Raw genomic sequence first — 16,485 nt, forward strand, 5'->3', positions numbered from 1 at the left:
CTACCTAAAACTTTTGGTTAGTCAATCTACTCGGCCATGGTCATGACATGCTCCCACCAGTGCCGTGTTGCCTGTACCAGATCCCCAGCCCGTGAAGATGATGGTGGCCGAAAATAGAGCAAGCACTGAATCTCAGGGGTAACATGAAGGGTCGGTCGACCGTACGACCAGGCCAAGCCTGGCCAATCCAGATCGGCCTCAATATGCCTCTGCCCTATCGTAATTTCGCATTTCTATTTGTCTTAAATCCTTCTAGAGCCTTGCACTCGTAGAGACCTCTTGGTTTAGGATTAGTAGGGTATTGAAACCCCAGGTAGGTGTTAGGTTTTACTCGTGTAAGATGCTTAAAAAAGGCAGAAGGGGGTACTTTTTCCGTCCACGGGTAGACCTAACCCTATTATTACCCCTCCGGAGTGTTGGTGGTAATTAATTATCTGGGTCGGGTCGTCGGGTATTGGAATGTGCCCCGGCAATGAGCTAGCCGACCAAGTATCCCTACTCAAGATGCATCCAATCGGAAAGACAACCATAACGAATCAGCTTTTGCTGTCTATCGTGTAACTATATCCTCTGCGCCAGGTACCAGGTCTCGCCGTATTGTAATAGATTCTCAATCCTGCTAGGCTTTTCTGAATTCTCCGAATTTTGATATCGAGACCAAAGATGGCCATGCTGCGACAGATCCTGACCATTTTGTTCACCAAACTCCTAAAACTGGCAAGGATAGCTGAACCACATCTTTTACCCCGTGACCTTGGTGATCCGTGATCCCTAACTTTTAAAGTCTCTTCCAAATCCCTCACATCGGTCTGACGCGGAACTCGTTATTTGGATATCCAGATTCCTCAATCACAATAACTGGAATTTGTGCAGCACTATCTATATTGTACAGCTTAGCGTTGTGATAGTGGGACTACATTACGTGCTTGCTGTCAACCGATCTGACGTACAATCTGTACAATATCTTCCATTCTGTTCGATTGCCTAAGGTGTTATCATGCAAGAGAGAAAGAATCACACCTGACCCTCAGGGCCCGCAATTGCATAATGACGGACACTGATACCACACTCAGAGGTCAGTGGGGTGGTCCGCCAGTTGAATATCGTTGAGACGATAAAGCACTTTTTGGCGACTCAAATATAAGTGCTGATTTCTGAGGTTCCGGCCGTTGAAGTGGGTGGCCATTACAGTCATGATGGTTCCTCACCTCACCGTCATGGCAGTACTCCGGCGGATTGGCACTCCGTACCGACCGCTGCTGCAATGCCGCAGCGCCCAGCGTGCATGTCGGGTAAGCGGCATCAGAAGAGGAACTCCCGTGCAAGACGACCACGTGTGCATTCAACGAGAATATACGAAATGCTTCATTCGGACATCATGGAGATGCCGATCGCCAAAGATGGCTCCAGGTACGTGATCACCTTGACTGGCGATTATTCTCTTGGCTCGTGGGCATATGCCATCAGATGGAAGAATGAAGCGCTCCAGAAGTTTCGACAATTCGAGGCCCGGGTGCACTGACAGTTCGGCGCCCAGATCAAACGGTTCCTCATCGACAATGGGAGAGAATACCTACCGGTATTTACGAGCTTCACGACACGTATTCTCATTTGGTTTACTGGACCCAGCCGATAATTGAGAATACTAGGCGGTACGAGTCTTTTGCTGCATATAAGGCGCTGTACTTGATTTAATAGAGGGTCAAGGGCCTGTCATGAATAAAGTAAACGCAGCACGAAGACTTTGCCTCTAAATATTTGCTGCGAAAAAATATGGCTAACGCCACACATGGTCGATGTCACCCAGCAACGCTTAAGCTTCGCCCCTCCCCATCTCAACAGATCCCGTGGAATCTGGCGGCACTGACCTTTGGTTGCCTACTCGCGTTTACATGCAGTGAGCGAAAGGCGACTATGGAAAGTGACTTCGTGGTAACATATGTAAACAGGAAAATAGCCCAAGGGAGGTTTCTTCGCTGATTGGATCGTGATATTGAACCTGGCGGGGTTAAATGGATCTTCCCCGTGGCTTCAACGTTCTTCCTTGCTACAGTGCTATTAATTCACGCTATCCGCCAAGAGCCCTCTGAGATAACGACACCGCTTCATGTCTAGGCTCTACACTCTGTGATACGCGACGGATTCTTTTGAATGAACTATTAGCATACAAGTTAGGAGACTCAGGCCAATGCTTTTTCCACTCCAGTAATGACAATCTGTCGGCCTTCAAGTGGACAAGCCTAGACCCTCTGTCCTTGTCTACTCAAGCTAGCGATATTTTCCTCTGCAAGCCAGGGACTATTTTCTGAATAATTGCACTAGATAGTATTTCGACAGCATGGTTTGGTGCTACATCTGCGAAACTAGAACGAGCATCTGCGCTCGACACAGTTGTAGAGAGACTAACGAGTACGTCACTGTCCTCCAAGCGGTGTTCCCTGGCGACGTTAAAGCTCAACAAAAAGATGTGAACTGCCTACATGCAAGTGGCAAGAGAGCTGCGCTGAAGCCGGACGAGCCGACTTCCGCACCGTGGCTATTTCGAGAACATGCACCAGTCACGACGGGGACCATGAAAAGGCTACGACATCCCACTGGAAACAATTTCTAGATGAAACAAGTGAAGGGAAACTGTGGGAAGGCAGCAACGTACAAGAAACCACCAGTCTCCTGAGACTGCATCCCCGCCCTTAAGGTGGGCGACGAGGAGCTAGTTGACAACAGGGAGAAAGCTCAGGCGTTCAGGGCTCATTCTACCCGCCGACAGCGACTGCGCAAGTGGGAGCACCCGCTCACGCCCTAACCGAGATTCGAAGCCATTCAATCCCGAAACTGAAATTTATCGATAATTTCAAGGCTGCAAAAGGCGCAGCAACGCCAGGCGAGGACGGTCTCCGTACGTTGATCTGGGAACGTCTCTGGAAATATCTCGGAAACATCACTACTCGGATTTTCCCGTCGTCGATTGAACTAGGAAACCACGCACAGCGACGAAGAAGCGCGCGACTTGTAGTCCTGCGGAAGCCCCTGGAACCAACTAGGCACTACCTAAAGCGTACCGCCCGACCTTGCCACTTAACGCACTCTGGAAATTATTGCAAATGGTGATGGCCCGGCGGCTGCCCTTCTTTGCGGAGCATTACGGTCTTCTACCGGATACTCAGTTCGGAGGACGTCCGGGACGAACAACCCGAGCAAGCTCTCCTGACGCTTGTTAATGCAGTCGACCGGGCGCGGTAAGGCAGAAGGTCATCACACTGGTGGTCTTCGACCTGAGGGGGCTTTTCATGGGGTAAATAAGGCAAGCCTGGATATTCGCCTCAGCCCAAGGGTATCGCACTCGGAAGCGGGGACGTGAATTGCGAGCTTCATGAGGGGATGCCAGGCTAGCATTAGATTCAACGATTACCGAGCCGAGGTGGTGCCGCTAGACAACGCCGGGCTCGTGCAAGACAAGACTCTCCGCTGTCACCAATCCTCCTTGCATTATTCGACCGCGATTTGGTCGACCAAACGGTCCATTTTCACGGCGGGGCATATGCCTTCGTCGACGACTACTTCTGCTGGAGCGCCGCGGAAAACTTGGTCAAAACTGAGTCCGAAGACGCAGCTCGTGCCGCAGCCTGAGTCCGAAGAACTGGGTCCTGCTTCGCTGCAGAAAAGACCGAACTTATTCACATTACCCGGAAGAGGAAAGAACAGAGCCAGGACCAGCTGGTTATCAATGGTAATTCCATCCAGCTATCTACGACTGCCGTGCTCCTGGGAGTAGTCTTCAACCATGAGCTACGGTAGAAGGAGGACATAACCCAAGCAGTCAAGCGACCAACCAAAGTCAACATCGCGGTTGGGGGATTGCGATAGCTTCGCCCAGAGCAAATGCCCAGAGCAAATGCGACAGCTCCACGGAGCGCGCGTCATAGCGGTTGTCGACTACACCTCGACCCTCTGATGCATGATCCACTTCGAGACGGGACCTATCTAAGACACCTCCGTTCCGTGAAATGAGCGGCTTTCATCCGCGTCCTACCTACCTTCGAACGGTGGCAACAACCACAATTGGCGTGGACGCACATGTACTGCCAATTCGCCTTCTCCTGTGCGACCGTTGCACAAAATAACATCACTAGACTGCATACCCCGCCCGAAAAAGCACTTTATAGGAGATGCCCTACTCCGAGCCCCGAGAAGACGTAACAATAGTGGATCGTTTGCCTGGTTCCCGCCATGGGAACACTTGGGAACAATGAACCTGGAGAGACCCCGCTATCACCATAACGAAAGAGCCCTTTCCGGAAATCGAGATTAAACCAGACATGAGCTCGCGATAGGAAGGGCCGAGGCTACGCGGGCAACCGCGGACATCGTGGTATTTTCGGACGTCTCGGGACGACGCGGTAATTTATACGCTGCAGCGGCAGTGCTAAATTACTCACTGGAATAATCGACAGCAAGTACAGGTCGGAACCATGGATCGATGGCCCGTTCGTGTTTCCCAGCGCCGAGCTGATTGAGATCTTGAATGCCATCAACATTATCAATAGGGTCACTCTCCGACACTGGAAACATCCCATACGCGGGTAGGATCTGCCATGCTCGCGACAGCAAGTCGGCCCTGCAGGCCTTCTGAAAAAATGCCGGGACAACGGATCACCTATGCCCTTCTACAGGCTACCATGAACAACAAGACCCATGACAAATCGATACGACTGCAGTGAATGTCCGGCAATGGCATCGCTGATTTACTGGCCAGGGAGCCAGCCATACCTGGAACGAGACACACGTTGTGCTTTTTTCCGTCTCGCGAGAGAACACACATCAGGCAAGGAATCCGCGCCCAATGGAAGGAAAGATGGAACCACGGCACCCATCTGCGTCAGACCGACCACACACTGCCGGCTGAGTACACTAGACGGCTCTACGGATCTCTGCCTAGAAATCGAGAGTACCTGACGGCTATGCGTCTGTGGCGAACGGGAAAGTGTCCACCACGTGGTCTTAGATTGCCCACATACTTACAATTTCTTTAACTATTATTTTTGTTTTATTTTCTGAATTCATGCCTTATACCGGGGAATTATAAAGAGAGAGCTCCGAAGAAAGGCTGGCGACGCTTTCAACTGCATGTCAACGCTGTGAGTTATACGCGAAACGGCGGCGCGGCCGACTATGCGCTTGCGACGACGGATGAGGTCGCGTTGAAACCAATGAATATCAGTGCCGTGGAGGCAGCTTCGGTGGTTACGCCAGCTCTGGTAGCTTGCCAGACGCTTCTCCGGTATTGTGGGATTGGGTTGCTGCGACAAGCAGTGAGAATCCGACCAAATCGCAGCCAACACGTGCGCTGGTCGTATACGGGGACGACGTAAAATCGGACCAATTGCTATCCAGCTTTTGCGGGCGAAAAATGCGACACTTCCTTTCGCTAGACCATGGATCTGCGCTGTTTGTGAACGGCAGGAATCAGAGGCGTTTATGGATGAATCGGGTGTGGAGGAGGTATCTATTATCCCGCGATCTTCAGGTCAAACCGTTGATCTCACTGCAACGCTCCGTGGTTGCAATTGGGGTTCGGTGGACATTATACTGGATTGTTCCGTTGGTGCTACCTCCCAACTGCCCAGGCATCCTCCGTGGTGAAGAATAAGGGCCTGTTAATATCTCTTGGAGTACGGTGGCCTGAGGAGAGCACAGTAAGCCGGGGGCAGGATATCCTGTCTCCGAACAATAGCGCGGTGCGATTGGGAAATGCTGCTGCATCGGCAGACGTGGCTGCATTGGCGCAAAATTGTAGAGCTTGTTTCAGGTAATGTGATCACAGTTGGCGACAGGACTGTCATAGATCTGGTGGATCCGACTGAATTTGTAAGACTTTTCCTTCGCTGCTTTTCCAAACTCTGCGCCGTTACTCTATGTTATTTACAGAAGGAATTTGTGACTTCGGGAAGTTGACGCAACCCGAAAGTCGTTGAAAAGCTTAGTCGATGATGCTGTTTTCACCCGGAGGTCATAATGGGGCTTTTGCTGGTTCGAGTTTTTCGTGGTCTTGCGCAATCCCAAATCGTGATTTATGTTGTCTGTCTGTGTTGTCAGTCTGTGGATCGTGACAATGGTAGATGAACGTAATGTGGGTACTTTGCTGCTAGATGACGCTCTTCGTCTGAAGGGCAATCGTTCATCTTTGAGGGCTCCAGAAGTAAACTCCGGTTCATTTACAGGGGTCAGTATGGCAAACGAGCCGTTAAGCCGAGCTTAGAATATACTAGATGTAATAGGGGCAAACAGGTTAGTGCAAAAAGCTAATTTACTTGCGGAAAGGACCATCCGCCCGGTTTCAAGTTATATATTTATGTCGTTACCACTAGGTAAAAGGAACAGTACTGATAAGACGCAACAAGCCGAGTCTACGCAATATTTTCCATGGTTTCTTCGTGGTCACTGTGACGCAAGTCAAGGATCATATTGACGGTTGTGCCTGCGGATCAAGCCCCTATCGTATCGCACGAAAAGACGTTATCCCGTCTGCCAATTTCCATTGAAGTAGAATAAGTGGGACATTGAAAATCAGGGCCATATACAGAGCCCCGGCCCACACGCTAACATGAAACAAGGAACCAACGACACATCAATGCCAGATTCTGTGACGCGCCTCTGGTATATTAAATTCACTTCTGGTTTACAGAAGGGTAGCTTCTGCATCAAAACGGTGTGGAAGTATAGCCGCAGGATCTCAGTCCCCCTAGGTTTATGCCATTTGCCTTCGATCGGCTATGTCGACTTCACCGACGGTTACCTCTGCGTCGGGTGGAAGGAGCATTCTGGTCCGATCGATGAGGCGTCACTAATCAGTTCCTACAGTAACTAACTTACTTCCGGACCTCTCGGTCCGTCTCGGAGAAGAATATGCTCGTCTCCAGGATTTAATACCGTCGGACGTGTCGCCCTCAAACAGATAACTGATAAATTTGTTCAGGAACTCTATGTCGGTATGTGATGGCTATCCAGCCGCCGCTACGACCAATACGGGTGCTAATATTGCATAGGCCTCAGCGAAAATGGAGGTGATATAGTAAGTCCGTACCGCTGCATTTACGTGTGAGCAAAGATTAACTAATTGGTTGCACAACATAGCCTATGAATCCCACTTGGGTGATGGCGCTTCCCACTGGGAAAGAGAGAGGGGTGTTCCCTACCTTTGAAATGGGAGGCACAGATTTTCGGGTCTGCAAGGTTGAGCTGCTAGGCAGTGGTAGATACGGCAGTACGCAAGTGGACACAAAGATACCTGATGCGGTAAAATCCGGTACCGCACAGCAGCTGTGGCTCTTCATTATCGATTGTTTGCGTAAGTTTTTGAAGCACCACCCGATTCCTGATCATGAGCTACGGAAGATCCCACTGGCATTTACATTTTCTTACCCAGTCACGCAAGCATCGGTCAGAGACGGGGTCCTTCAGAGATGGACGAAAGCTTTCGATATTAGTGGAATCGAAGGACATAATGTTCCTGCCGAGCTTCAACGCGTTTTGAACGAAATGCAAGTCTCCTTTCCACCTCTGTACATGACGTATTGCTTACCGAAATCTTTTATAGGGCTTGTCTCTCCAGCTAGTGGCATTGGTCAATGAGACAACAGGTACTCTCATGGCATCTTCATACGTGGATCAGGATATCCAGATTGGAAGTATACTTGGGACTGGGAGCTGTTTGCGAGATAAAGAACACATTAGCAGCTCCGTCAACGGAAAGAGACCGAGAGCCCGCGACCAGTATTGAGACCAGCCCCATGCACATTCCCGTACTCGGCCTCAGCGATTGAGGTCTCGTAGCAAACAAAGAAACTACACGGTACTACAGTTTAGCCCGCAGGTCTTGGACATTTCGCCTCGGCTTGGCAGGGATGCGTGCTTTTGTTGTGTTATGAGGCTGGTGCAGATCAGGAAGCAAGCCGCACCATCGGAATTAGCTCCGAGATGTCAATACAGACAACCAAGTTGATTGGAAATCAGCTTGGCTCCGTGTTGTATATATAGCTCATCTTTCCGTCTAGAATAGAATACAATATATATTTCTGTTATGGAAATCAGGTGTATGGCGAGCGTACTGGTAAATTCACGATGGTAAATTCTCTAAAAAGACACAATGGTCCGGTTTTGACAATTTGGTCGGACATGATTGATAAGCAAAATGCGTAATAAAATGTCACGTGTTTTACGGTATTGAGACCGTATCATCCTGTTTCTTGAAAGAATTCCAAGAGAACACGGTACGCGCTAGTATACAAAAGGACCAATGGTAGGTTCCGTGACACATATTGAGTGTATCTTCTAAACTACCTAATGCTGTGAATATTTAACCGATTGAGGATTTAATAAGCATGTAGATGTCTCAGGAAACTGACTTCCTTACATCAGCAAGTAGGTGCTGTAACAATCGAGCAAGTTAGTAATATAAGAACCATTTTATTCGACATATCTTGCTCAGAGTGACATCGCCAGGTAATGCTTTACGCTAGGTTTCTTAGTCGAATACTACCCTATATCTGTCTATGCTTGAAACCCTCAGATGTTAATGGACTTGACAAATTCCGAGATCTGCCAACAAGTTCGATACTGCATCCAATAGTTCTATTTGAACATACCATGTATGCTCTCCTTTCAGTGGTATTAATCCCTATCATTCTTGGGGCCGGGACCTCAGCGCAGAGTGCAACGTCAAAGGCAGAAACTGCCCTCGATGTGTTGCAGACATGGTATAATGGCAGCACAGGAATATGGGACACATCTGGGTGGTGGAACGGAGCCAATTGCATGACAGTACTTGCTTATCTGGCTCTGACGGATGAAAATGAAACAGTCCGGAAATCTGCGACCGAGGTTTTCAACCACACATTTGTTGTTGGTTCGAAAGCAAATCCCCATCCCAACTTGGGGAAAGTCATTCCGGAGCCACCACGGACAGGGGACGTCCAGGCGCTAGGCATCGTCAAGGCCTCAAACTGGACAGACGGCTCCTTCGATGACGATTCCTGGTGGGCACTCGCCTGGATCGCAGCATATGATGCCACGAAGAATCAAGATTACCTGGACCTGGCGATCGGCATCTTTGACCATCTGGTATGGATCCACAAACAAGAAAACGACGCACAATTGCAATGCTGATCTTCCATGCAGACCAGCGACGGGCCAACCACTTGCAGCAGTGGCGGAATCTATTCGGATTATAACCACGACTATGTGAACGCTATTACTAATGAGTTATTCCTATCTGTTGCGGCACAACTGGCAAACCGCGTTCCAAACAACGAGAAGTATGTTGGCTGGGCTCAACGCCAGTGGAATTGGTTCCAGGCCAGCGGAATGATCAACGACCAGGGCACCATTAATGATGGGCTAACAGACTGCAAGAACAGCGGGCAACCTATGTGGGTCGCATATACTTTGCGAAAGTTATCAAACTATGGCTAATGGTGTGAATGTTTCTGCCAGATGGTCCTACAACCAGGGCGTCGTCCTCGGTGGTCTCGTCGAGTTGGATCGAGCTGCTCCCGATCCATCATACCTGAAAGCTGCTTCCAGGATTGCCAAAGCCGCCATTGAAACACTAGCCGACTCGAACGATGTGATCCACGACATATGCGAGCCAAACAGCTGTGACGCCAATGCAAGGCAGTTCAAGGGCATCTTCATCCGAAACCTAGGGCTCCTGCATAGTGTCACACCTAATGATGGGTATGTCAAGGTTATTCGAGCATGCGCGGAGAGCATTTGGGCCCATGATCGGAACAGCACCAACAATCAGCTGGGAGCGGACTGGGGAGGCCCAATCACGAAAGCCGATGCGTCCACCCATAGTTCAGCAATGGACGCGCTAGTGGCAGCGATTGCAATTAGCTGAAATGGCTACTCCCGAACTTGAACCTGTTGCATTCTGCTGTATGTAATCGAAGTAGAGTTGGAGTCGGGGAACATAGCATTATGTTGATCGGTGCTCATCCACTTGATCAACCGCCAAGGTTTACATAACTCCACTTTGGAGAGCCAGACTCCTGCGGGTTAAGGGTCTGCACGATGCAATGTTATCCATTATCATTGCTGCCTTTGGTTCCGCTGCACCCATGGAAATCTTTCAACTTTCATGAACAGAAAAGTAACATGACACCTTAGAACAACATGTCTCTGGAGAGGCCATAAATTTATATAAAGTGACAGGTCAGCCTTTTTTGCTTTTGCGAGGTATACGGGGTACCCGTCTGGGTCTTGGGTTGGGTTTTCCAGAACAAAACCTGCCCATGGGGTTGCTGATTAAGACCCGGCCCTACCCACAGGTTGGATTTTCCTGGGTGGGTTGGGATTTTGGACGGGTTTTGGCGAGGCCTTGTATACGTGGCACGACATCTACCGGGGGCCTTTGTTCATTATCAGTTTTGCAAGTTAACCTAGAGTTTTTCGTTGCAAGGCAAGGTCTAGCTCCAACATCACGCAGGCCGCAATGTTCTTCTCGGCACCAAAACCAGTGTGCAGATCGTGGACGTCGGACAGGTATGTATAAACCGCGTCACAATAGCAGAGCAAATCATATGCAAGTCACTTCTTGCGGGACGGTCCCCTCCCCCGCCACTAGATATTGCATTTTGTACGCATTAAGAGGGGTCTCTAAGGGGTTGTATTCAAGTAAAAAATCTTTGTTCTCAAATTCACTGACACGGTGTAGCGGTATCTTGGTGGAAATCGCGTCCCCTTGAGGCACGTTGTGATGCTACTTTCCCGATAAAACAAACTGCCAAAATTTGGTCGATTCGCACGCGGTAGTTGGGACTGAGTATGTGCTAGCCTGGTGTGACTATCACTCTCTAGAAATCGGCAAGAGTACATTCAAGCTTATATTGCTTCATTTAAATCTAACATATTGCCTAGTAACCATCAGCCTCTCCCATTCAAGATCTCCCTAGCCCCCAGAGTACTAGTCGGGCACGGAACCCGCAATCCTGTGACAACAGTGTCAGTCCAGCCGGCTGCAGCCGGTCACCATTGAAGCTGTAGATGCCACAGGGGCACGCGTCAGTGATACCCCTCAAACTAGTCCCACACAGAGTGAACCATCTTTCCTACACGAATAACCCTGAAGCTTTGCGCACCTTCCCATGGGTGATGTCGCAGTCTAGGTTGGTGTTAAAAGAGAATGGCCTTTTGTATGCCCGAAGAATCAACCAAGAGAGAAGCAATGTCAAGGATTACCCCATAAAGGGGAGCAGGTGAAGCAGATATTTCAGGGCGCTTTTTGCAGGGATTTACGGAGGACTAGTCTAATTCCCCTATTTAGCGATTCTCGATCTGAAAGAGGAGGTATTGAACGCTTCTTTATTGAAGAGCTATATCGTCGATTCTGCCTATTTTAATCGTACATGAAAATGGCATTTTCACCATGATAATGCGCCTTCACACACTGCAATCATCGTACGCGAAGCTTTGGATGGAATGCAGGTCAAAGTTATGAATTGGCCACCACATTCACCTGATCTGAATCCAATCGTGGATCTATGGACTTTGCTAAAGAAGAAATATACGAGCTGCGGCCAAAGTTGCTTCATATGCGATATATTGATGAAATGAAGGATTTACTAGTGGCTACTGCGCAGGAAGCACGGAATCCACTAGAGTGGAAGCACCTAGAGAAACTATCGGCCACTATGCCACACCGCGTGGAAGCTATTATCGAGAGCCAGGGCTGGTATACGCCATACTAGCTGACTTTTTACGAATTCATGAAGTTTTTGAATCGGCAGAATATCATGTAATCAAGGTGTGATGAAGGGGTGTGAACACTTTGGCAGTGTCACTGTACTATCTCACTTTTACTAATTTTTTACCTATCTCGAGCGAAATGGTTTCGTCCGAATCGACCTTTCTTGAGAAACACCAAGTTTATCCTCACTAAAGCGCTTCCGCCCTCTTAGCTTAAAGCTTTCTTCGTCAGTGTTGTCTGGTTGAGGTATATCTCAGACTTTGGATCACAATGAGAGGTAGAGATGCCACCGAAAGTTGTTTTGAATAATAAAAAAGCACAAGCTAGACAGGTAGGATCCGGAAAATGGATACTTTTGTAGCAAGTAGTCATGGGTCAGCCTAGGGCTATGGGCTGAGAAAGTGTCCACCGTTCAACGGATTCCTGCAACACTGCTTTCTCATAAAATCCTAGAACTTCGGCGTAACTGGACCAAAGTTAGCGTGGGTTTAGACATAACGAAGGTTACACATACAGCTTCGATTTCCACACGTCATCTGAGCAATAAGATCCGTCACAATTCCCATCGAATACTTTTTCGGCTGTCGGTTCATCCGTGGGGTCATGGTAAGGCGCAAAATATGGAGAAGCAAGAGCCTCGGAAGCGGAAATACGCCCCTGCGGATCAAAAACCAATGTCTTCCCCAGGAGGTTGATGGCTGCCACGTTAATATGCAGACATATGAACCGGGTTACAGCAGCTTACCCTTTGGGTCAGCGTTTCGAAAGATGTCTGAAAGTGGCTTGCCCTCACGCTTCGGGAGCGAGCCAATGTATCTCAGCGTCTGCCATGCAACCACAGGTCAGCAGGAGAGGTTGAGGAATCTTCTTTCAATTGCACATTTTGGGGACTCATGGTTGGTGCCGCACCACATGCTTTTACCATACTAACATTTTGGGCTGTTATCTTGGCTATGACATTTTCAGACGGTGTTCCAAGAACTTCTGTCGTAACACGGAACTGGTCTATATGGTCCCGCCCCGGAAAAAGTGGCTTCCCTTGCAGCATTTCAGCGAAGATGCATCCTGTACTCCAAATATCAACATGTTCGTCATATCTTTGGCATGTAAGCATGGTTTCAGGGGCCCTGTAGTATCTGGTGGAAACGTAGCCCGTCATCTGAGGTTCCTGAACTCGCGCCAGCCCAAAATCGCATATCTTGAGATCGCAGTTCTCATTGACCAAGATGTTTCCCGGGTTCAGGTCACGATGAACTACACCAGCCGAATGGATATATTTTAGGCCGCGCTAAGCATCCGGTTAGCGACAGGTACCCGCGAACAGTTACATGCAGTCTGACCATTATCTGGTATACAAAGAATTGGACAAATTCGCCCTCAATTGGCTTCGTCTTCAAAAGAGTCTGAAGATCGGTTTGCATCAGGTCCGTGACAAGGTAACTGCATAGGTCAACACATAGGACTTGAATCTGGAAGGTTGAAGCGACATACATATCTTCCGAAGGAGATATAAATATATCGACTAGATTGATGATCTGCTCTTCGTCAAGCCTACCCGTCCAAATGTTGCTTTTCTGTCAACGTACGTTCTCATGCTTCAGGTGTTTCAGCAATTGTATCTCCTTGAATATATGCCGCGCGTTGCCTGCCGTCTTCAACGGCCCCGATAGCTTTTTCACCGCAACAAGTTGCTGGCCAATCTGGTCCCTCGCCGAGCTGAAGATTTGAAACTGTCAGCCAACATCGGGCCTTTCTCCTCTCCCACGCTTGGTTATTGGGGAACCGACCATACTGCTCCAGATACACCGGTACTCAAAGGTTCTAGCCCAGTATATCTGGATGTCAGGCAATGTTAGTATGTGGGCTTTATGGTAAAGGAGGGAAAAAAAGGATTTCTTTTAGGCAGCTCCTACCTCACCGTCGTCTCGAATGTTCCACCCAAGACTGTAGATCGTACAAATCGCGCCATAGCGTCAACAGAGCAGCAAAGGCTATTCAGAAAAGACGATGAACAAGCGAAAGATAATAGAATGATGTCGCTGGGCAAAATAGGATCATTAAGCACCGGAGACAGCGTTTGCAGCGAAAGTGAAGCGCTGTCTCGGGAGACTGGGCGTCATGTGGTTAGTGTTTCATGGCGTGGCTCCGTGCGTCGAAGCTTCCGGCACTCAGCTCCAGCCAATAGAAAGCCTCCCTGTTCCTGGCAGGTGTTCACCCAATAATATGGAAAGATTGCATGGATTGCTAAAGAGTATGTCGATGCGCATAAGCATGGAGGCTAGGAATGGGAGGATACGAGTGGCTGAACAATTGCGCGTTTCCATGGCCTTCCACATCAGCTCAATATCACACACTATTTATTCAGTGGCTAGGCTCTACTGGAAGCTATCCACCCTGCAAAATTGTTTATTGACGGCCCTTTTCATTGAAGTCAATAAATTATTCAACACGTCGTTGCTGGTGACTCTGGTGAGCAGGGTGTAGCCCAAATGCGTCGTTAGCGAGATGAGATTCAAAGACGAGCAGTTCCTTACATCGCGTTGTGTACATCCCTCATGCGTGAAGTCTGTAGTGTCCAACTAAAAGCAAAGACATCACTGTGAAGCTGGAGAAGATCGGTCACTACACTGGTGAATATGGGCCAACTGATCTCTCTCAACTTACCACCCTCAATTTGGCATCAGGCCACGGTACGCCAGTCACTTTTGTTCATATGATCATAGCAGACGGTTTTTTAATTTGGAACCACCGAAGTGAGGAAGTATTTCGCGCGAAGCGAATGCATAAGCTGCCTGGGCAACACGTATCAAATTGACAGAACACACATAGAAAATCAGAACAAAAACACAAAAATATGGCTAGCTACACTCTGGTCAAAAACATGGCTGGCACGCCGAAGGTATGATATGTGGAATGAAAATGCTGAGGCTGGTAATTGAAGGTCAATTAACAAGCCGACTTGCATGGGTAAATCATGGGTAGTTCATAGCCCTACCTTATCTAATAACGATGTTTAATAGCAAATTGAACGTATCAGCTTAGGAGATGACAGTGCTTGGTTGAGGAGACACGGCTTTTGTATTTGGGTCGGAGTAAATAGTAATAAGTAGACAATTAAGTAATGGCGGGGAGAGTGGAGTGGTAGATTCGACGAAATGGACAATCGGGGTTTTGAAGTAAAATGTTTATATTCCCCTTTTACAACTACGAGAATATGAGGACCTGTGAAAATGACACCGAAAACGACCACTTTTGGCGCCAGAAACGGCCGTCTTTCCACCCGTAACTTTGGAGGGCGAGCCGGCGCTTCACCGCCCACCGTCCAGTACCATCGCTATTTTGCACCCACCTAGCGCCGTTAGTCATCATCTTCCGGCCGTGATATTGCCGCCAGTTTAACACTAGACCACTTCTTGGTTTATAGTACAATTCTTCCAACCATTCCTGCAACTTGGGCCCCGTGCTTCTTGGTCTCGCTCTCCCCTACATGCATCGTATCCTAAATATCTTGCCATCTATCAGGCAAGTCATCATTTGCCATCTCTCACATTTGGCCAAAGAGAATACTGGGCGTTAAAAACAATTTATTAAATAGTGGTTGGCCAACGAACAGTTCAAACAGATGTCATACCCTTAAGTTTATTATGGTAAAACTTCTAACCTCAGAAAAACGGCTACCATATAAACCATGCTCCACAAGGTAGCACGATAATCTTGGAATACGACTCGGCCACCGAACAGGTAGAGGCGTGTGTAAAGTTTTGTGGAATTGTAGTGCGTAAAAGCGATTCTCCGATGATCTTGTCCGATTGGGTCGGATTCCAAGAATATTTCCGAAATGAGATAGGCCTACCGGTATATCCGGGTATGCTAGGCTTTCGTCTTTTCCATCTCTCCTTCGGACATAGCCAATTTCTGGTTTTCCTAGCATCTTAGTAAACTCTTCTTGGGTTAAATTGTCCCACGGTTTGAAAAACCCAACTGGCTATTTCAAGATACCTAGAGCGCAATTAGGCGTGGGCCGCACGATAGCTGGGGAAGCTCAAGTTAAAGCTCCGGATAGAACTACGCGGCTCATCTTATGGGTTTCTCACCACTACTTACGGCGTTTAAACCGTACGTTGGTATTCCATTCAACGTATGGCTTACCATCATCCTCACCCTCACCTATGGGTGTGCTCTTCGAAACCCGGGCCTGCTTTTGCTCGTGGAAGAACAAGTCCAGAATATCGCACACTTGCTCGCAGATGCGGACACGGCTGGCTGTGTCGAGCTCCGAGTCATGAAGATAGTCCAGGCAGGAGAATCGATCTTCAGAAAAGAATGAATAGAGATCGATATGATCATCCATAGGTAGAATTGGGACAGCTATTTTATGAAGAGATATTGGGGGATATTATTGTTACGGAGCTCGCCGGGTAGAGGGGGCTTATATAGAAAGTATGATACCGCCCCTGTCACTCCAAGTACGCCAGACTATCCCGCGAATGCGGCCTTTTTATGTCGCAATTTCTGAGAACAGAATCCAACGGCCAAATGGCTTAGTGGACTGAAGAGCTGATACGATACACGTATTCTACAATCTTGGCTACTTCCGGTGATAGGAGAAGAAAATGCAAGACAAAACATCCTCGGCGGCTTCAGATCCACGGGTACTGATCCCTTCTATCAAACTTACTGCCAACCGCCCGCTAAAAATAAGAACAAATTCCTTCAAAAGCTGATTGCGCTGATTGACT

General features: G+C 48.4%; 5 protein-coding genes across 5 annotated transcripts; 3 read left to right on the plus strand and 2 right to left on the minus strand.

The window, feature by feature from the left end:
- Positions 1-2,466: 2,466 nt before the first annotated feature.
- N7489_004759 (uncharacterized protein) lies at positions 2,467-3,218 on the plus strand (the record flags this gene model as incomplete). Its single annotated transcript, XM_056710511.1, has 3 exons — positions 2,467-2,649; positions 2,725-3,009; positions 3,042-3,218. Coding segments are annotated over 3 exons (645 nt in total), but the record flags the coding sequence as incomplete, so codon positions are not given.
- Positions 3,219-6,601: 3,383 nt separating this feature from the next.
- N7489_004760 (uncharacterized protein) lies at positions 6,602-7,629 on the plus strand (the record flags this gene model as incomplete). Its single annotated transcript, XM_056710512.1, has 4 exons — positions 6,602-6,857; positions 6,918-6,986; positions 7,044-7,069; positions 7,132-7,629. The coding sequence occupies 4 exons, from the start codon at positions 6,602-6,604 to the stop codon at positions 7,627-7,629; spliced, it is 849 nt and encodes a 282-aa protein (XP_056568933.1).
- A 1,014-nt stretch (positions 7,630-8,643) lies between these two features.
- Positions 8,644-9,898, plus strand: N7489_004761 (uncharacterized protein; the record flags this gene model as incomplete). Its single annotated transcript, XM_056710513.1, has 3 exons — positions 8,644-9,117; positions 9,175-9,425; positions 9,490-9,898. 3 exons carry the CDS (start codon positions 8,644-8,646, stop codon positions 9,896-9,898), a joined length of 1,134 nt encoding a protein of 377 aa, XP_056568934.1.
- A 2,223-nt stretch (positions 9,899-12,121) lies between these two features.
- Positions 12,122-13,715, minus strand: N7489_004762 (uncharacterized protein; the record flags this gene model as incomplete). The annotated part of the gene is made up of 8 exons (XM_056710514.1): positions 12,122-12,212; positions 12,261-12,444; positions 12,492-12,570; positions 12,678-13,034; positions 13,087-13,186; positions 13,238-13,281; positions 13,333-13,462; positions 13,660-13,715. The coding sequence occupies 8 exons, from the start codon at positions 13,713-13,715 to the stop codon at positions 12,122-12,124; spliced, it is 1,041 nt and encodes a 346-aa protein (XP_056568935.1).
- Positions 13,716-15,842: 2,127 nt separating this feature from the next.
- Positions 15,843-16,097, minus strand: N7489_004763 (uncharacterized protein; the record flags this gene model as incomplete). Its single annotated transcript, XM_056710515.1, has 1 exon — positions 15,843-16,097. The coding sequence occupies one exon, from the start codon at positions 16,095-16,097 to the stop codon at positions 15,843-15,845; it is 255 nt and encodes an 84-aa protein (XP_056568936.1).
- Positions 16,098-16,485: the final 388 nt, after the last annotated feature.

This window comes from Penicillium chrysogenum, assembly GCF_028827035.1.
Source record: "Penicillium chrysogenum strain IBT 35668 chromosome Unknown utg000002l_segment0_segment0, whole genome shotgun sequence".
NCBI lineage: Eukaryota > Fungi > Ascomycota > Eurotiomycetes > Eurotiales > Aspergillaceae > Penicillium > Penicillium chrysogenum.